Source organism: Neopsephotus bourkii, unplaced genomic scaffold, assembly GCF_033783945.1.
Source record: "Neopsephotus bourkii isolate Nb327-2 ecotype Australia unplaced genomic scaffold, CSIRO-AGI_Nbou_v1 NB_1767, whole genome shotgun sequence".
Classification (NCBI taxonomy): Eukaryota; Metazoa; Chordata; class Aves; order Psittaciformes; family Psittacidae; genus Neopsephotus; species Neopsephotus bourkii.
Window position 1 is genome coordinate 1,340,908 of NW_026902241.1, and position 22,405 is coordinate 1,363,312.

The following is a 22,405-nucleotide window of genomic DNA, read 5'->3' on the forward strand; positions in this document are numbered from 1 at the left end:
AATTTTTTTCATTCTTCTTTTCCTCCTTTAACACGTAGGAAAACACATCTGAAAGAGATGTACTCAGCTCTCTGCATTTTACCTTTCTCAACATTACACCTGATAAAAGCAAATACGGAAAATTGCATTAGGAATTACTGTACTTTAATGCAGAATACAGAAGTTCAGGCTACTGTACTGTATTTTACTGAAATAGAAGGTGATATTTTTAAAAAATAGCTAATGGGAAAAGATGTTCCATTCTTTTTTATCCTTTAAAACATCACAGGGCTTCCTTCCATTTTTGTCATTTGCTGTTGCAGAGGTCAGAGATGAAAACATTCCCTTTCTTTCTGGAGAATAATTTATTCTGAGGGATAGCAGCCTTAGCTAGTGCAGGAGCTCGTGCTTTATGCATCTATGGGACAGAATCATCTGTATCATCCCCAGTGCAATGGGCAGCCTGGTGCTTTCTTAGGGAAGCCATACCAGTTTTATTGACAGGTAGAATTTAAAGCTGGGTAAAATCCATTCTATGGCCTATCACACAAGCTACTGAATGTGATATACTATAAAATCAGTCTTAAATCACCTTGTCTTTAAGTCCACATATCAACAATGCTGATGCCATGAGAGAGAGCTGCTTGGCAGACGTTTTTGTTGTCACAGGAATGCACTGTGGGGTGAATGTGGAGTAAGGATTTAAACACTTAGTCCTCAGAAATGGGCCTCTCGAGGTTTCCTGAGCTACTTAAAGTAAGAAATTTAAATTCTCAGCATTCGGAAAAACAAGCAGAAGACACTCTAAAAATAGATCGCTTGTCAAGTACTTTTTTCATACTTTCGTAAGTTATGTTAACAGTACTTATTAAATAACACCCAAGCAAAGCATTTCTTTTCCCTTCAAAGGACAAGAAATGAATGATCCCTAAATTTTAAATAAAAAATAAAAAAATCAGAGGAGGGAATAATGTCTTCCTAATGGGTATGATATTTAATGGCTTATTCTGCTTTATAATTTAGACAGAGCAAATGATTTTGCTGGAGTTTTATGGATGTTTAGGTCCTCAGGGCAGGCTGGGGACAGGTGGCTCTGTGCATGCTTGTTTACACAACTCTCCCAGGGCATCACAGCCTGATTTGCCAACCTCTGGGCTTGTGCCCATCTGTGACACTGGGCCAGATTGTCAGTGTTAGCCTAATAATTCCTGTAATTCTGCTCTCTCTTTGATCCAGAACACAAATATACCTCAGATGTAACTCAATATATGGCTTATCCCAGAGCTCCAGAGATAGCAAGTAAAGGCAGCTTTGACCACTTCCTTCACCTCCCTCTGAAGCAGACGTGAAACACTACCGTCTGAAAGAGGGGAGCATATTTATTCTATATAAATGATGCCACAAGGTGCAAAGGTATGCTAGAGGAGGTTTAAGCTATGCTAACTGCGGCAGATTACTTCTTCATTTTTTCTGCATCTATTTCTAAAGAGTAAGATGCAAATGCAGGAAATTAAAATGTTACCAGCAAGCCAAAAGGAGTATAGAAATAAAATTTACGAAAAGCAAAATTTAATGTGAAACCAACTAAATAAAGTTTAAAGGTAACCTGCTAAATCTCATGAGAGCCTGTTCTAAATTGATCAAATACATCTCGTCTCTTCTTGTCAAAAAGCAGCCCAGAAATATCTATTTCCAAGCTCATCCACCATCTTTTATCTACCTCCTTTCTCTTTCTCAGCCCCCTGCCAACTACCTCCAAAACTGTATGAAAGCACAAGGTCTTGCACAGCCTTGGAGCAGGATCAGGAACTGTGAGCCACCACCTCCCATAGCAGCAATGGGTTTCCACAGGTCGCAGAAGGAGCTTTGGTGCAGGTCATTGCTTTGTAGGACACGCAAAGTAAACCAAAATCACACAGTTCTCTAGGAGAAAGCTCTAAGATACACACTGCATTTATCTCAGCAAGCGTCTGCAAACGGGTGGTCACTAAGGTGCTGCTGGCCTACAACAACATGGTGGAAGCACAAGACACTATGCAGACATTCAGCATGTATAAATCATTTTAAATTAATTTTTAGCCAAGAACTCTGCTTTGAGTAAACTTTTAATACTGTAAACGGAGTCGACATATAAACTGATAAACGTTTCTATTTTCAAATATGTGAGGTAAACTTGTTCCTCCCTATAATAAAACAGATGTCTAATGCGAAGAGTAGAGCTTCTTATGCAGTTGGTCTGTTAAATTTGATCCCCAGCCAGTGGTAGAATCCTCTTTAACATCAAAACCAGCCCTTTGCTCTCTGGACCAAGATTTCCTAGTACCAGGATTTTATTCTTATTTTAAACTTTGAAAGTTAATTTCATTTTGGGGAACAGACGAAGGCTCCTAGTTTACTGACATTGTTACCCATCTGTGATAACACAAACAGGTAGCGAATGGGTAGAACATAAACATAGTATATTAGCAAATTAATGTTTCTGAAGCTTCACAAACCAAATGCATAGGTTCCTATATGTATAATATAGTAAAGATAAGGAAACCTTTCAGAAAATAGTCCTATCTCAAGCAAACAATTCTGTAAGGAAAATTGGAATGAAAAAAAAAAACCCAACACCAAAACAGAACTGCAATCCTCCTAAATTGAAGAATAAATACGTGCTCAGAGGGGATTTGGGATTATACAAGGCTCATTCTAATTCAGCCACACGTAGGATGCTGACAGTAGCTCCTTAGAATGAGATAGAAGACTAAATCTGGTTAACTTTAGAAAATTATCTTGATTCTGCCCTGGCACAGCACACAGAGTGTATTCAGGGACAGCTGCTCTTGAGGAGACTAGAGGGAGGGAAAGCAATGGCAGAATCACCTCCACTGGGGTAAAGCAGCTTGATGTCTCCTCAGAGGCTGTTTAAGAGATTGATTGCTTCAGAGCATCAGCATCTTGGCTCTTCCTTTCCACTCATGCCCACTTCCACCTGCCTGTGCCAAAATGCTGTTCAGCTTTGTGTCTGCAGAACAGTGGCTGAAGAAAGATTTGTAATGTCATGGCAGATTTTCTGTCACCAGTGCACAGCTTGACTGTTGCTGTGGAAAAAGAGAAAAAAAAAGAAAAAATGAGAGTGCTGAGAATGTCTGAGTCCAGTTTACTCTGTGATTTTCAGTTGTTAGAAATTTGGAGCCTTTGAAATCTCTCCCAATAGGGTTTGGGCTGATATACTGTTTCTTTATTGCGGATTTGACACTCATGTATTTATACAAAGATGCATTAACTAAGGAGTCTCTGGAAAATGACAGAAGAAGTGTGTGAAAGGTCAGAATAGGTCTCAGATCAAAATATAAGCGGAATTAAATCTTGTTGAAAAATGGTGTTATTTTAAAGGTGCCAAGGTGGCCTTGCAAATCCTCTAAACTTTATTCATCGTGGACTGAAAAGGCCTTAAATATTTAACAGGCAAAAAACAACAACAAAAAAAATCTTTTCCAAATTAAACACACCTGCTCTGTCTATACTAGTAAGATAAGCAGGGCCAGGGTCTAACATGGGCTCAAGCAAGCAGCTGTACAATTAAACTGTTAGGAAGTGTTAACTCCCCAGCAGAGTTTTGGTCAGTGCAAAGGGCATGGTCTCAGGCGATGTCGCGTCACTGAAACCCTGTTTTGGCCATGGGCTTTATGGGCTCAGGCTACATAGTGCCAGTCAGCACCAGGGCCAGTGAACTCTCCCAGCCCATTTTATCTCTGCAAGAATAAATGCAGTCTGCAGTTCCAAGCTATAAGAGGAAAAAGGGAAGGAAAAAAAAGGCTACCTAAAGCAGCAAAATTTCCATCTTACACAGGTTTATTTTTTAACCATGTATCATTCCAAATTGGTTTCAAATGACAGTTAAAACAGGAAGAAATGTCTAGCACTTTTAAGAGAAAAAATGAGAGAATGCATAATGGAAATGAGTCTTTACCCCTAATAGGTAACAGTTATAAGATGGTGATCCTCTCACTAGAAAAGTTGGTCAGACTTCTATTATGTGAGACAGAAAGGCAAAGGAGATGCGAATCTAATCTAGTCACCCTTTATAATTCCATAGCACATATATTTGTCTACATGGCAACGCTGGCTCTCCTGAAGTAGCTGATCGAGGGCCTTATACCAGCAGATGCTGAACACCTATTATGGAGCACTGGATATCTTCAGTTCCTGTTGACATCCAGGTTGAAAGTGCTTCCCACCTGAGGGCATTGTTTAACAGAAAATCTGGAAACCAGTAGCTAACATCCATCAAAACAGATAACTAACATACACAGGCTGGCATGGTGGTTCTCAGTCCTGTTGAACAGATGTTGTTAAGTGGAAGATCCTCCATACTATTTGACTGTAATGTAGATAAGAATAAACTAGTTTGGTCCAGGCTAATTTCATAAAACATGGTGTTCATAAATCGTGGTAAGAATTATACTTTACAAAACCCTCTTTAATTAAAGAACTTCACAACACCTCATGAAAAGATGTTCCCAGGCATCTCTTCCCATTTGGAAACTGCAAGTAAATCTGTGGAATCAAAGGAGTGACCCCAGTCGGGTTCAATTCTTTACAGTTGCTGTTATTTTCATCTCTACAAACGAAGAATAATAAAAAAAAAAAGGCAATGCAGAAAATGAGGCCAAGGACCATTTATCAGAATTAATTGTGACTGTTAGGCTGGCTTGCTAGTGGATTGGAAGATATTTATTCATCCAGCTACCTTTTCAAAGAATACAATTTCTACTTCTTTGAACACTAGACTACTGTCACTTATAATTGCCTCATATATATATGAAGGAATTGCTTGCAAAGTAGCTGTAGCCAGGAGTAAGGACACTGCAGATTGTCTAGTAATTAGATGCATCATTGTGCAAGATGGAATATAAATGGTAATATTATTCTGAAAGAACAAATGAAGTTGACAGCCAGACTAGTGATCTGTCGGGTGACCTGACAAATGAAATACACCCTTGAGCTGAATCTTGCCTAAAGCAGAAACCAGCTCAACCATAATGAAACAAAGCTAGAGTAACTGCATTAGGAATCATCGGCAAGCAAACTTTATCAAGCCATAGATTTCTTACCTATACAAAAACTGCATCCCACATCTGAGAGCAAAAAATCACAGAAATTTATCCTAGACAGGACTAACAGTTTCCAAAAGTTGAAACAGCTCCTGGTGTGGCTATCATTATAAAAAGCAATAAAATCTCTTTAAAATAGAATCCAGCAGGGTTTGTTTTTTTTTTGCAGATTTTCAGAAAAAAAATGAGAAAAAGGAGAGTTTAGAAAAGTCATTGCTTTAAATGACTAGTTCTTTCCTCTCTTACACAGTTACAAGTTTTCCTCAGTGCTAGTCTGTTTGAGGGAGGTACTGTCCTTTATTTCCAAAGTTCAAGTGCAGTGCACACTGGTAGTTCCCATCTGCTTTTGGATGCCTGCTGAGCTGCAATATCTGTAGCTAGGTAGTTTAGATCAGTCACAGAAAAACAGAGGAAAGCGAGTTCAGCAAGGATGACCATTAAGAGAACCAGTCTCCTTTACATACCTTTCAGCCTGCATTGACCTTGACAGCATTTAATTCCTACATTCTGAAATCATCCTGAAGTGTAAATATTACATTTCTTTAGGTAGCTTCCCCAATATTCTTCAAGTGCAGTCTTTCTTTAACTGTGATTGAGTAAATGTGTTGATTATGGCACTGGTGGCCACACCTGGAGTACTGTGCCCAGTTCTGGGCCCTTCATTTCAGGAGATCGGGACATACTGGAGAAATTCCAGTAAATAGGAATACTAAAATGAGTAGAAACACCTCTCCTACAAGGAAAGGCTGAAAGAGCTGGAACTGTCACCTGGAGAAGGCTCGGGAGGATCTTACCAATATGTACAAATACCTGAATGGAAGGTGTAAAGAAGACAGAGCCGGGCTGTTTTCAGTGGTGCGCCATGACAGGACCAGAGGCAATGGGAATAAGCTGGAGGATCCCTCTGAACATCAGGAAACACTTTTTTACTGTGAGGGTGACCAAGCACTGCACAGGTTGTCCAAAGACGCTGTGGAGTCTCCATCCTTAGAGATATTCAAAAGCCATCTGGACATGCTTCTAGGCAACCTGCTTGCAGGGGAGGTGGGCAGGATGACCTTGAGAGCTCTGTTCTTTCCAACCTCAACCATTCTGTGATTCTGTGCTTCTGTGATCAACTTGGCAAAGACTAAAATCAGATTCTAAATGTTTGCAAAATATTTCAGGACATACTGTGGGTATCTTAGGAGAATGTCCCTTTTGTCAGGGGGTTTCCAGCAGGTTATTTTTTTCAATACCAATACGCTTCTGAATGTTTTCTCAAAGAAGAAACTGTATAAAAATCACATCAAAGATCATATTGCAAATAGCAATCTGTGACGGAAGATGCATTGTCACGTGGATCTTTGGTTCCACAAGGCTTTGCTTTCAAGCTTTTCATGGTATCTAAAAGGAAAATGCAGAGTTTGGACAAATTTGAAAGCTTGTCTGCCAAATGTATACTGAATTCAACTTTTATGAAAAATACAGCAGGAGAATATAGTTCACGGCTTTAAAAAGAGACTGTAGTCCAACTGTCCCTTGTGAACAGAAAAGGTTACCAGTCTTTAGATCTATTCCATTTTAAATTGCTAAATATACAGGAAAGGGAACAGAGTGGAACACTGAAGATTTGCTAAAACCTTTTTAGGTATTTGCTTTACTGAGCACATCCCTCTATGACTTACTTTAGCTTGGCATTCATATTGCAGTAAGGATGATTTACCTGCACGGTGGCATGTGGGATGCAATTTAATAACCTTATATAATGATCTTACATAAGCTCCAAATTCTTGGCCAAGACTTCCCATTAACAAAGAGATGATTATACTCTTAAGCACTAGATCACTTGGGTTCAATTCTGCTTTTACTCAAGCTGAGGAGTACGACAACATAAATAAGACTATCAGGACAAAGCTAAATATCTTTAACTGATTAGACCTGAATAGCCTGAGATGCTTCAAATATCTTAAACCTTAATTTCCACCAATCTCCTTTTTCCTTACTGGTTTATAGTTGAATCTGTAATGACATTGACCAAGTATGCTGAATCCAGCACAGTATTAAGATAGCACTGCAATTGAAAAGCAGTAAGAAATTCAGCCTGCCCTCCTCTGCCTGCAAAGTGTGGCTGAAACATACAACCTCAGATGAACTGAGAAGTTTCTTATTTTTCATGGGGAAGTCCACAACTCTGAACAATGATCAGCTGGCCTTATCATAAACCTTTGAACAAACAAATTCACAGGCCTTAGTCCAGGGCTTTCACAAGGAAGAAAGGTAGGACCCTGTTCATCTCTTATGTTTTCAAGAGTATTTCCTTCTAAACTCTCAAATATCTCACAGGGGTGAAAGCTATTACTTCACACAGAAAAGTCTAAATAGCACTGCAAGAGGAGCACTGCAGAACAAAGAATTGTCAGCCAATTCCTTCAGTCACCCCTGGACTGCTGCTAAGTATAGGTGTCAGAAATAGCACAGTGAACAGGCCAAGATACCTGCGTATCTTGGGGGTTTGACCACATCTCCTTATTCCTGTGTCCATACACTCCACAAGTCAATGCCACTCTTCTAGAAATCTCAAGACTGGTTTAGGGAAGCGAGGATACTTCAAATAACCCAAAACTCTGGATTGTGATAGATGAGGTTTTGATAAACTCCACGTACCATGAAGTTGAGTTATAGCTGCTGGATTTCCTGATAAATCTGTTGTAATCAGAAAGATTATGGGGAAGAACATCTACTATGACAGAATGTAATTTTTCTAGAGAGCTTTTAAAAGTTAAGATTTAAATCTATTATTTGATTATATTAACTAGAATTACTTACTAGTTAGAATAAGAGTTACTAACAATGAATGAAACGAAGACAACTGATTATTTCATTTTAAAATGTAATTCTAATTTTTTTTAAAGCATCAAGACAAAATATGAAATTTCATTAATCTTAAACTTTTCCACAAATACTATTTTGTGGAAAATCCAATTCAGAAGTAAATTAACTGTCAAATCTATGTAGAAAAAGCCTCAGTTCCAGTCAGCTGCATTCGCTACGAAACCCAAGAGGAAGGGCCTGCACCCATCCTAGGTAGCGAGAATCAGACCAGAAAATTTCCACCTTGAGCTCCCCATTGGCCCAAAGGATTTCTGATATGCAGAGAGGTACATATGGAAGCCAGAAGTCTGCCTGCATTTACTATTACTAGATCCTGAGCAGACACTAAGCTTTTCAGTTGAAAGCACACTCACGGCACACACAAGTGCCCAGCTGTCTGTTACAGACTGTTTCTCTGCTGTATTCTCTTCAAACAAAGAGATGGAAAAAAAGGGAAAAAATCTAAAGTACACCACACTCCAACATAGCAAACAGAATCAAGGGGAAAAAATACTACCAAGGAAAACTAGAAAAGAAGAAATTGAATGTTTTCTAGCCATTGGAAGAGAAAAAGCATCTGGTTTTATAATTTATTTCATTTTTCTTTTACTTTTCCTAACCTATGAGAAAAAAAGGAAAAAAAAAGACCAGTTATCACTGTGACTTTTCTGATTACAGGTCAAAATGATGAGACCATGGTTTAAGCTGACCAAAGAGCTGGGAGGTTTGTGACTCTACAGTCCTTCCCCTATCCAAAGCTTTGAAATATTCAAGGGTTTTCAGCTGCAATACAAAATAGCCAGAATGATAACCTTACAAATACTTGCATTATTTAAAATGGAAACCAAAACAAGATATTTGTTTGGCTGTTTTTCTGACATGAGGTAAGGCCTGCAGTATCAGACCTCAAGTTTATAAATCATCTGTGCAAACACATTTTTTTTCACTCTAAAACAGCTGAGTCCAAGCTGTTTGTTTTCTTCTTTTAAACACAATTTGGGTTATACATCTTGCACCATCTTTTCACCTAAGGCAAATGTAATTCTGGCACTCAAGAAACTTAGCACTACAGGTACCTGGACTTTTTGAAAGGAGTTTATAGTTTCAGCGGATACTGCCAAGTAGGCTGATTACAGCCTTATGGTAATTTTTGGCTTTTCCCCAACACACTGTTTCCTGTGTCATCCACTAAACAAAAGCTCCATCATTTAGTTTTAAGCACAAGGCAATTCATTTTTCCCGTAGAGGAGGTTGTAGATATTTTTCACTAAAACTCGTTTTCAGTATAAAATTTTACATCCTGTATTTCTGTACTGAATTCAGTGAAGATCCATAAATCTTATAAAGAACTAGGATCGACACTAATTAAAAGAAAAAAAAAAGCCTTCACATTTTTTGGATCTCTTTCTTCTTTGGAACAAAATTTACCATATTCTGCTGACTGAGTTAAGACCCAATTCTGATCAAGTTAAGTAAACGACTCTGAAGTCTCTTGACCACTGTTCCCTTTCCAGAGTTTCTCACAGACAACCAATGCAGACATATGGAAATAGCAAATTTGCAATGTTTACTGTTTCACGTGTGTCTGTGGATGAACTGCACATAACTTAGGTTGGCCTTGCAGAACTCCAGAGGTCCACACAAGCCTCGCTCTATAATTCATTTAGTGCCACTAATTTGGCTGAAATTGGCTCTCTACTTCCATGCTTTGCATATACTGGTATTATTACAGCAGTCTAAGTACTTTATTCTGTCTTACTATTCTTACAAGAAGATATGTTCTCAGATGCCAGAGATAAGAGACCACAACACACGGCTTTGATGGCTGATGCATTACCTTTCTCTATAATACAGCCAGTGGCCTGAAGGATATAATGCAAGTTTATCTGAGCCTATGCAAATATCTAGTGCAAGGCATCCCTTCTTCATAAAAAACATGATTCTAGCTCTAGATTTTCTGAGAATAATCATTCTGGACATTATTCACTTATAGTAAAAAGAAGTGAATTATTTTGCTAAATTTGGTAGAAGCAGGTTTGTTACTCTTTACTCAGTTTAAAAAAACAGTTAGAAAGCTATCCTTGGATAATATTGGTGATGTAACATTTCATTCTCATGGCTGCCTATTTTTGTGTGATTGGAGAGATACAAGATAGTATTAGTGACTAGACTCTAAGTGATTTTGAGATCAACATAGCTGTATTTTTCTTTCTGAATGGATCTTTATAATATGGCAGGGTTTTTTTCATTATTACTGCTTTGTACAGTATAACAAAATCATCATGCTTCTCTGCTCATGAAGAAACACACCTGATCAGTTTTGGCTGCTGTAAAGTTTAAATACTCCAGCTGTCAGAAAAAAAAGGTGTCAGAAAATAATTTTATCTTTGGTTCATAAAAGATATTAAAGAGTGCCCATATTGCTATCTGTTGCATTATCATATAGCACATAGGAACCAGATCCATTTCTGACTCCTGCCAGAGCCTGCTTCAGCATGAAGGAATGAACTGGTAAACAGAGCTGTGCCAACAATTGATTTTTCGGTGACTGACTGCTGAACCACAGTATTGAAGATAGTCTGGTCACATTGAACTACAATCAAAAATGAAAAAGAAACTGACATGCACTTTTTCTGCAACTGAATTAAAAGCATGAAAAATATGTTTCTGTTCATACAGCATGTTTTAAGCCAGACACTTATAGTAAAAACACAGGAATCAAAGAGGTTGGAGACAGACAGGGGCACAACCACTTTGTATTGAAGAGTGAAGGTATTTATCCAGAAAGATGAAAGATCCAGGACTGATGCCCCTCTTTGTCACAGAGTTTTGGAAACCACCTTCCCATCACTTTGGGAAAATTCACTAATCATATGTTCTTGTTTTCAGGCTCTCCCATCATTGTTATATAAAATACTGTACTCTCTGTAAAATTCCTAAAAGTATTCATTATGTGATTATTTGCCATGAAGTTAGGAGTCTCCTGTTTCTATCTGGTGTAATGAGTATTCTGTTACTTTCACCAAAGTGGAATAGCTTCAGCAGAACAGCGTGAAAGACATCTAGCAACCACAGTCCCACAGGAAGGGTGTTTCAAATCTTGAATGAGTGCACTCACCTGTTCTTTCAAAGGAGGGCTTTTCGTCCTCCAGACAACCCTGAAAAAATAGTTCCTATCAGAATCTATTCAGTAAATTCAACCTGTTTGTCAACATTTTAGGTAATGGCCATTTTACATCATCTACCAGTGGAATTTTAAAATCACAGTTAAATCTTGATCTCTTGTGTTTTGTTTTGCTTTGCTTTGCTTTGGTTTTGCTGTGTTTGGGTTTTTTTTCGTAAGGGAGATGATTTTTAAACATACACCTAATCTAGATCTACTAAATCACTATTACTTAAGCTATGGAAGTCCTGCCTGTAGGTCACTTGCACTGCAAGCTGAACTCAAGCATAAAAAAAATCCCTTTTGGCTTTTGGACCTCTGACCTAATGTCATGGTTCAAACCCAGCCAGACAGCTCATTCACTCACTCCCCCACTTCTTGCCTCCCCCTACTCCTGGAGGGACGGAGAGGAGGATCGAAAAGAACGCAACTCCCACGGGTTGAGATAAGAACAGTTTAGTAACTAAGGTATAACACAAATCACTGCTGCTACCACCAATAATAGTAATGATAAAGGAAATAACAAGGGAAGAGAATACAACACCTCAGCACCAGGCGACCAATAACTCGCTCCCCCAGCCCAACCAAGCACCGACCGATACCTCCTCCAACCCTCCAGTCCACCTGCCCTTCCGGGGAACTCTCAGGTACATCCTGGTCATGACGTGCTGTGGTATGGAATACCTCTTTGGTCAGTTTGGGTCAGGTGTCCTGTCTCTGCTTCCTCCCAGCTTCCCCTCCTCCCTGGCAGAGCATGAGGCTCACAAAGTCCTTGGCCAGACCAAAGCATCAGTGTTATCAACTCTGTTCCCAGGTCAAAAGTCAAAACACAGCACTGCACCAGCTACCAAGAAGGAGAAAAATGACTGCTACTGCTGAACCCAGGACACCTAAAAATATTTTGTCTCTTGATCTGATAATAAAAATTCTTAGGAGTAGGATAGGGTGAAGAGTGGTGCCAGTGAGATACACTCTTTCAGAGGGTAGAGCAGTGAAAGAAACAAGTTCAGAACACTGTTATCCACAGAATGTTAGCTAAATATTGATTTTTATCTGAAAATCAAATTATGCCTTTAGATTATATATGTGCAACTCACGTCATGTAGCCTTTGGGCTGGAATAAGGGAAGTTTCAATGTTTCAGTGGTGGCTGGGGGACTTGTGGCCCTACTGTGTGACTTACACATGTTCAGCCTAAAATGCAGTCATCATCCTGCGGAGCCTGGCATCTACAAACTTCAGGCAAGAAGCAGGATTCGAGCACAGGTCTCCTGAATGGCAACTAGTTCACAGTGTCCCCGTTTGACTTCTTATCTTCATGGAAGCACAAAAGACACCACTAAGGCAATAGGTTTTAATTATCATATTGTCTTCAGTGCCAGACATAATTGCAAATTAATGTGAAGGCATACTACATGTGATGTCCATAACTGAGAAAATACCTGAGTAACTGGTGTTAGCCACGCATGCGCAGAATATTAATCTTAGTAATCCTAGTAACTGTCACAATGGACACAGTGGTAGCATCAATTGGTCAGAATCACCAGATTTAGGCTGTTGAATGACCCTTGGGAAGCAATTAAAGATTGTTTACTGGATGTGCAGAGGAAAAAGATCAGGTTCAAGCTCAAAACAATTTTCAGTTTCTTAATGGCAGTAGACGGTAGAGTGCAGCAGTAGAGATGCTAAGCAACTTTAAAAACAGGCTAAAACAACTGGCTGAAAACATCTGGAGGAAGAGCCAGTGAGATTTTTGCTCTTAAATAAGTTCAACTCTCGTGATGATTTTATCCAATTAGCTTGGCTTTTTTACCTTACCATGCATCAGTGCCCTGCAATACTGATTTAGCTAAGTAATTACTCAACAGAACAATTATTTAATTGCTGAACGTGAATATTAACAGCCAAATGATTGTTGGCTATATATTATAGCTATATAGAACAGCTATATAAATAATTCAGCTAAATAAAGATTTGTTTTCTGAACTTGGACAGTTTAACCTTATATAGAATAATTTATTAAATTTATATTTTTCTAGTAGTCCCTGGTCATTAAAATTTTTAGTTATAAAATCTGTGAAGTTGCAAAATGGAAATGCACTTACTGCAAACAGATATTACTCGCAATAACACTGTTGCAGTAGTTATAGAACTTACTGGTTTTGTAGAAGTCAAACCCAAAATATATTTGAAAGATATAGAGCTCAGGCCACTTGGGTTTGCTGGAGTACCTTTACTATACTCTTTAGAACAATAGAACCAGCATAAAAGCAAGCAGAGCAAACCTTCCGTAAGAACAGAAAACAAACCAGTGCTTGTGCTTTCCACTTAAACTTTGCCTTTAGACACCCCAAACTCTCTCTTTTTAAGGCATATTTAGTTTTATTGTGCTTTTATCATGGGTAATTTCCAACTCTAGATTTTAAAGATACCTGCTGATATACTCCAACTAATAAATGGCACTTGATATGTTAATTTACATCAGATACCTCTCTAGTATATCATACTTTAAGTTTACTTTTTGATTAAGTTGTATCAGCGATTTCTTCTTCTTAAAGCCTTAACTAAAATAATTTTGTTTATCCTGTTACTTTTACTCTGTTTAATTTTACACTATGCAGCATAATTTTTCTGCCATAATCAGCTAGCTTTCATGATGGAATAATGTATCAAGGACACCAACTCCAGGTATGCAAAGTGCCTTTGCTGCTAAGGACTGCTTAAATTCCACAGAGAAATGTGAACAAATAGGGTATTTTCAACTGGAGATAGCAACATAGCAAATAGCAACACAGCATTGTCATTTTGAGGTAAAAGGTAACAATCTGTTATTGTGATCAGAGTTATTTAAAGACTGCTTTCAAAATAGCTTTACAGTCACCAATGTGTAAATATTTTTTTTTTTTCTAAGTGAACATGAACCAGTTCCTTGAGTGAAAACAGAACATGTCTGAATTCAATGTATTTCTATATAAAAATGATGGTTTCTTTCACAGGAAAAACATATCAAAAGTAATGTATCCAATAGAACTTCAGGCTTGACAGATGTAGATAAATAAAAGTTGAAACGCAGTGCTAGTGTTTGTCACTGGGAACTTAATACAGAATTTAGGCCAAGATGTATTATAAATTTAGCACAGTTTTAAATACAATACCCAAACTTGAGAAATTGTTCCAACCAAGTATAACACTTCTTTCTTTAGAGTCTTCCCTGTTTTGTAACTGACTGACTTCAACTACTGAACTCCAGCTATGAATGGTGAGGCGAAGGAATTATGGCCAAGTGTGTAGCTCACACTGTCACTCTGGTATAGATACCAGAAAACTGCACACCACACTCTAGGCCCACCATTTGAACTTTTTACTGAGGTGTAATCTTACAGAAAACCAAAATGCATAGGGCCTATCCATTAGTCCTTTAATGAAAAAGTGCATTAAAGTCAGCAGGGCTTTCTTTGTCCATTTTCGTATTTCTCTTTCTTACCACTCACTACTTATATTCCACTTTCATCGGCCCATGTTGGTTTTCCTAAGCTTAGCAGAGATTTTGCATGAGCAAAACAAAGAGTATTTGATCTTAGACATCAAATTAAATTACCCATATAGATTAGATGAGTCCCATATATTTTCAGATGAGTCACTTTCTACTTCCAGTAAGACTGTGCATCCAAACCTTAGATGTCTGCTACCTGACAAGTAAATTATCTCAGTAAAGCTTAGCTGCGTCTCATGTGATGGAGGAAAGAAAGCAGGCAACTTCGTTTCCTTTTGGACTGACTTGGGCGAACACCCTATTATATTCCCAACCTACATAAGTTGTTTCTTCCTTCCATGGTGTTACTCTGGCATGAAATCAAAGGATACTCAGTTCTTTGCTCCCAGCAGACAAGACAAATGCAGTTCTACCTATGGACTGCAAAGAAGGGAGGGAGAGAGAGAAGCTTTGTGCCTTCCCTGCTACTTCCTCATCCCAACTTTGTGTTCTGAACAGATGCAAGGTGACCCTAAGGAGTTTTATGTGTGGACTTAAAAATCACAAGACAGAAAGTGGATGTTCCCTTTTTTTTCTCTTCCTGTATACGGAACTCCCATTCGCTTTCCTGGGTGCTCCCTCTATAGAGTGATGAGCAACAGGTCAGAGGAGATGAAAGGCTTTTTACCTGCCAACCCCAGAGTTCAGGATGTGTTGTTTCTCCTGCAGCAGTTGATGACACCCTAACACCTTAGCAGCACAGGAGCTGCATTCCTACGCTGTAACAGGGGAAGCAGGACCAAGGGCCTGAACTAAGGTCTTGGCAGGTAAGTGAAGGAGCAAACAGTATCAAACAGCTTTGTTTGAAAGTGTATGTCTTTGTAATGTGTTAAGTCTTAATATGTGCTATGCTTTACCTGTGAGCCTAAACTTCCAGTTTTCAGAAGAGTATTTGAGATCACATATTAATTCTGCCAAAAGCTTGAAAAACTCTTAAAGAAACTCATAAATGTTGAAAAAAAAAAATCATAAACGCATATGGAAAGGTTAGATGTGCTAAAAATGTCCCAAAGCTGGGAATTCTTCTCAGAGCTAAGCCGAAGTTACTCAGATTAGTGAGGGAAGAAGCTTTATGCTACCAACATATTTTTGTATATAACCACTTAGGAGGACTGAAAGCATCATTGTATGGTGAATATTCAATACCCAAAATAGGAGCCTGTCATGGGATTGGGAGGGGGAATTTTTTTGCTTAGTTCCCTATGTGTCTCAAATGGACACATAGGGAACACCCAGTAAAGGGAAATCTCCATCTCCTTACTATGTTCCACTTCTTAAGGTTAATTATTGTAACCACATTTCCTATATAAATATTTATAGTTTTCAAAACATATTTTATTTCAGTAGTTATCAGGAATTGTGATACACATTCCAAAGCATTCATGGAGAGAACACACAGAGGAAGTCGCTACCACTAAAGCAAATCCTATTAAAAAGATACTACAGAAAAATAAGTGATGCTAGTTACCAGCTCAAAAAAGAAGAAGAAAAACCGAAACAAAACCACAACCAAACCATACTCACATAAAGGAAGTCTTTCTTTTCCATGCTTGTGGTAATATGAGGGCAAGGAAAGCCTTTCTGTTGAAAGGCAGTAAGTTTTACTTTCGTGAATGAAAAACAAATTCAGGTCAGAGGAGGAAATCATAAGAAGCTGCCACACGCTAAGTTCTGTATCTGAGTCATCTGCTGCCACTGTATCCTGGAGAGAAAAAAAGGGAATGTTCCTAAAGAGTTAACAGCCATCCAGAACTGGTGGGGCACCAAAGCCTCATCAGTGTCCAATTCAGATGTCCCTACTCCTATTCTTACTAGTATTCTCATTTTACTGAGTGAAATTACTCCAGATAGAAGTGACCTCTAAGTGTGTGTCCATCTTTCAGTGGATAAACTGTGAGCTTGTAAAAGAAATACATATGTCAATAGGAACTGTTAATTGCTATTTATCAGAATTAAGGAGAAAAGTAATTAAAATTTCTCTCCAAAATTTTAGGTGGAAGAGTGGAAAATGAACCACTTTACATAGGGTTATATCTTTTAAAAGTCTTCATTATTATAGTCATTGTTTTAAATTAACTTTCTCTAGACAAAATAAAGTGTTGTACTACATTGCAGCCTCACTGTTAGGAATGAAGACAGAGGAGACAATGCAGGAAGGCCAACACATACAACCAAAATGGAGAGTATCCAAGTCATAGAAGAATGGTAAGTTGATCAAACAGTTGTATATGTTTTTGTTTGCCTATAATTAATATCAAGAATTGACTTGTATTTTATGCTTCCTGAATGTCTTTTTAATTACTTTTCCTCAAAAAATTTCCCCCAAAAATGAACTATACAAAACAAAGCCAAATTTGTCCTTACAGTGAAATGCCAGCAGAGATATTCATAAGGCGGGCTTACTTACAGTTTCTTTTTTGTGGGGAAGAGCTGCAGGGAGGAATGGGAGGTACATGGATGATTCCATAGACCTGTAGGATCATTTTCTTTTGTTTGTCCAAACAAGAATAAAAACTAATGGGCACAAGCATACTTCACAGGTGGATTTTGAATATGGCTATTTTTCATAAAACATCTTGGGCTATTGTTTCACTGGAATACACAAAGGAAACACATACCTTAAAAAATGGGCTAATACTCACCAAAAGTCTGAGCTTCTATTTTTGTCTAAAGCTTGAGCCCATGTTTTTTGTCTTAGAAAAAATGCTAACCTATCAGTGGCTTTGATTTCTCTGATCCCATGAAGAGTAAATTAAAACTCAGCTCTAGAGGATATGATTGGTGGAAAAAAGAAACTCATCTTCATTGCTACAATGAGGATGTCAGAAATTTCCACAGAATGCTTTCCACTAAATAGTGAAATTTCCACAAAATAGCGAAAAAAGCTTCCCCTTAGACAATGAGGGATCACAAGTTGCTTGTCAGCTCCATCGACCTCAGCAGGTTCTTTTCACTCCCCTCAGAGAGAGGACTTTTCACCTTCAATTCTGCATGTTAAGGTTCAAATTACAATTATTTTGCTGGATAGTTTAAATGTTAAACACTTTTTCATTTATTAGATCTTTTGGACTGCCAAAATGTTATTACAAATAGGTTCCCATCATCCGGTCTGACTTACATGCAGAGTAGGAGCTGCTAAACTGCCTTAATGAGAAATCATATAGAGAAATATCACTTATTGTACAACACGATTACACAGAATCTGTTAACAACAGCTAGTAAATCTCTTGTGTTGGATCCTATCAAGAAGCAGAGAATGAGCACTCAGAGTTAAGTTTAGAAATCATATTTAACTGTTGTTAAGTAACTTGGAGTATTACCTTCTCAAGCTATTAATTGGTACATTAATGGATCAGTGGTGCGCATTAGTCTTCTGATCACTTAATCCAGTGTGTTCTCCGTTACAAGCCAAAAATAGTTTCCTTCAGAAAATGGGAATAAGGACTTTTTCACGTTTCTTCTCTCTCCAGTTTTGCCAGCAACATCCATCACATCTCATGCCAATGGATCATCATTCAGGTCAATAGCACCAAACAGAGGGAAACTTAGCAACCCTTAGGTACAAGCACGGAGAAATATGCTAATTTAAAAGCTCTCTGAATTACTATTTTGTTGGGCTTCATTAGTATGCTCTTGGCTGCCAAGAGACTTTTGTTTTTCTTGTCCTTCCTGAACCAAACCATACGGCAACTAGTGGCTGGCCAAGCACCATCAGGAGCAGGCGGGGACATCAGGTATCATCTAAAGAAATAGATTCTATGAAAGTAAGTTTGTTGCCAGCTCCCTGAAGTTACATCTCCTTTAACTGCAGAGGCAGGAATCCAATGCTGTTATGGGATTTTGTCTTTGAGTCTGATGGCTAATAACACTAATAGAAAACTTGTAGAAAGCCAAGTGCATGTCTTGTAATATTAAGCATGTTTAGTGGGCTATTGAGATAATGAATGCACAAGTGAAGAGTGAACAAAATCCCCCTGTCACTGCTGAAGCCCTGCTGCATCCAGTTTTCACTCTGGACTAAAGTGCAGTTGAAAGGAGATTTTTTTGGACAAATGTATTAAAACACTGTTACAAAAATAGAAGCATATTTGTAATGATACTATGCTTTTGCAGCCAAAACCCTACTGCAGAAGAAATTTTGTCTTGGGCTCAGAATTTTGACAAGATGATGAAAACACCAGCTGGGAGGAACCTTTTCAGAGAGTTTCTTCGAACAGAGTATAGTGAGGAGAACCTGCTTTTCTGGCTTGCATGTGAAGATCTAAAGAAGGAACAGAACAAGAAAGTCATTGAAGAAAAAGCAAGACTTATATATGAAGATTACATCTCTATACTATCACCAAAAGAGGTAAAGCTGTAAATGTTACATTTACAATTTCTGTTGTTCCAGAGCAGCAATGTTATACCCTGGATTGTCAGATAGGTGTCTGAAAGCCTGCCTGATCTGTCAGATTAAAGTCTTAGTACAGACATTAAAACAGGAAAGAAAAGGACACACAGAGTAGAGACAGAGGTGGCAGGCCATTTAGTATCACTGGCCACACCACCTCAAAGTTCTCTGTAAGACTTGAGAAACTCCGGAAAGAGAAGACTGAGAAACAGGTATGCTTCTTTAGTAGTGCAACATGCTGGCCAAAGAGAGGAAGTAATGAAAATGGATTTCTGGAGAAAAGGCACTAAAATTAAGGAATTTAAATCAGAATAATGATAGATTTATCTGCTGCAACAGCTGTCTGGGAGGAAATCCAAATCTGAAGTGGTTATTCCTATATGAGAGTCCAGGAATGGAGACCACATCATTTTCTATGATGAAAGGTATGATAATATCTAAGAAATTAGGTAAGATTTTCATCAACCCTTAAACTGAAATAGACAAATTCTGAAATTATCTTCACCTAGAGGAAAGAAAAAGCATCCACTATCAAACCACATTTTGGAATGGAGACAGATAAAAATGCATAAGCACTATAGAAGAGTCTTTCTTAAGCCAAGTCATGCCTTAGCTCCTTTGCCTTGACTCTGTGCGTGGCACCTGACTTTTTACTCAATGGTATTCTGCTAATTTATGCTCACTGTGGACTTTGCTTCCTACATTTTATTTCTGCACTGCTTTTGGTAATTGCAATTTCATTCATATGAATGAAGCCAACAGCTCCATTACTTTCTCTTGTGCTACAGGGTATACTTTTGCTTCAGAGTGAGACAACAGCCAGTACAGCAAGCTAATAATGAGTTTTTCTTATAATTTAATATCTCTAGTACATATGTATGTGCTGAATGCTCAGTTGTCTTTTTAGGCTAAGATTGCTAGCAGTTAAAATTCAGGTACTGCATGTTGTTTGACTTGGGCTTTAACAAAACTACTTACAAACTTACGATGCAGATGTCATCAATCCAGTTGCTCCTGCCCCTACTGGAAATCTTATGAGGCGAACAAGAACTCTTTGCCATGCTTTAGATTAGCACTGGAGCTGAAAAGTTCTTGTTCATCCAGGCGGCCTCTTCCAGATGTTCTCTTCTGGCATAAGAGCTGAAATATTTAGGATCACTTGTTCGGTTATTAAGTTATTGAGGCAGAAGTTCTTTGTGTTCTAAACAGATACCTTGTATTCATCTATTTAGTAGGAAAATACCTTTAGTAACTCCAACTAGTTTTGCCATCTGGCTTCAGTCAATGAAAAAATATGATGTAAATTAGTATTTCCAACATATTTTTTTTTTAATTCTGTAAGTACAACTAACTTTCGTTATATACAATGGCACAAAATCCCATCATCCTACCAAATTTGAGTTTTTTATCCCAGCTGTTACATTTCATAATAAAGAACTAATTAGCCAGCTGCATAAATTAGTTTTGCTAAGATACATGTGTGTATATCTCTGTCGGGGGAAGAATTGCTTAAATCTTAGTGTGCCCTTTCTGTGCTACAGAAATTCAATGGTCTGGGATTTAAATCTATTCAAATGCATTTCCAAGACACATGGCTGCAACACTGCTTCTCAAAAATAATGTAACTTTACACCCTCACTTGCTGTTGTTTCTAAATGCTGGCAGTCACTGGCCAAGCAGCCCCAGTGGTCTCTTCATTCCTGCTGTGCAGGAATCCAGTCTGCTTGCACAGCTATATTAGTCAATGAATTCAATGAGAAAAATGCCTGGGTTGAAAAACAGCCCAGAAAAGAAATGCCATTTTCAGATGGATCGATTCCTTAACTCAGCTAGCTGTGGCACTGCCCAGACCAAGGCAAGCACTGGGGTGGGAAGGCGGGGAGATTGTTCATGGCAGCTGATGCAGCACCACAGCTGATCCGTAATGGAGACATACAGAAGGGACCGCAGAGTGCTGTGTGCAGGCATAGAACTGTGCACTTAGATGAACAGTGTGCATTAAGCAGGTGTAGTAGCTGTTCTGCAGGGAGAGCATACTTGAGTAACAGTTATGGTTTGCTAGCATGAGTAAGCAACAATTTACTCACAGTTAGCCTGCATCATAGTTGTGCCTTGTGACTGATAATCAAGGAACAGCAAATACTGGAGGAAAAAGAGCTTGCCTGATGTGGAAGTAGCATAGTCCAACATGCCAACAAACCAACAATGCCAAATTTTACAGCTGATATTGAAAATGTAATGAAAATGTATATTTACTACTCAGTACCATATCATACCACTGTATTTCAAATACTTGCTTCACCATATTTAAAAAAACACAAGCTCACACATGCACATGTGTTCTGAATTCTCATCTCAGCCTCCTTCACATCTCAAAGTATCTTGGTATGTGGGCTCAATCCTTCAGACAATATGAATATTTTTAAGGCTGCAGAGTAGTAAGGTCAGATTGCAACCTGGTATAAATCATAGTAGCTTAACTCATCGGTGCTTGGTATTTCTCTACTCTGTTTTAGCATTTTTCTTCTTAGCTGAGTAAACCTTTGCTGGCCCCAGTGGGCTTTTCTGCTACTGCCATTTCATTTAATCCAGAAGGCATTAATTTTACTGAGTTTAGAGAATTTTGTGGATAAGCTGTACATTCATTCAAATTTCTAAATGATATTCTAAAATCATCTGTACATTCATCCCAAGAATAATATGGCCTTTTCTGCCTAAGCACAGGAGTTCATTACAAATGGGAAGTAAATATGAAGCTAAAATAGACACTTGCTAACAACTTTAGTATGGATACATGATATCCTGAAAGTATTAATCGTATAAATCACCAGATGTTAGAGAGTCTTGGAAAGAAGAGCTAGCTGAAATATTTAAGATTAATGGGGAGCACACTAACAATGATTAAAAACTCTGGGTAATTTGAGAGTAATAAGTGTAAGTGCCTGAAAAAAATGGGGGAAATATCTATAGGGCAGCCAGATGAGAGTGCTGAATAGAAAGCTTCTAAAGATTTAACCACAAGTGGTCAGGGAAAAAAATTTCAGCTCTCTGAATGAGGGTCATTAATTTCAGAGAAATAATTTTAAGTATGTAATTTTTTTAATGTAAAATAACATATTTGGGGAAATACAGGTTACTGCAGCTATTTATTTAGCTGCACTGTATTTATTCTATTATACAACTGCATTTCATCTTACAGATCTTAAGATGGATGCATAGACTAAGTCAAAACTAAAATAGAGTTGATGGGCTCAATCTGTAATTGTGTGGTGGCTCTGAAAGAAGCATAGGGCATTGCTTGAATAAACCAGTAAACAGGGTGTTCAATGGTACCCTGAGAAATAAAGATACATACAACAGCCTTTCTGATATTACTGTTTAACATTA

The 22,405-nt window shown here is 38.1% G+C and overlaps 1 protein-coding gene across 3 annotated transcripts in view; it reads left to right on the forward strand.

Moving 5' to 3' along the window:
• The window catches only part of RGS17 (regulator of G protein signaling 17), a 76,288-nt gene that overhangs the window by 50,367 nt on the left and 3,516 nt on the right, over window positions 1-22,405 (forward strand). For 2 of the 3 annotated variants that reach the window (XM_061378786.1, XM_061378784.1), the window contains exons 3-4: window positions 16,744-16,833; window positions 18,742-18,976. In XM_061378786.1, coding sequence (XP_061234770.1) covers window positions 16,744-16,833; window positions 18,742-18,976 — 325 coding nt within the window. The remainder of the gene's footprint in view (window positions 1-16,743; window positions 16,834-18,741; window positions 18,977-22,405) is intronic. The other variant, XM_061378785.1, reaches the window with a different exon arrangement.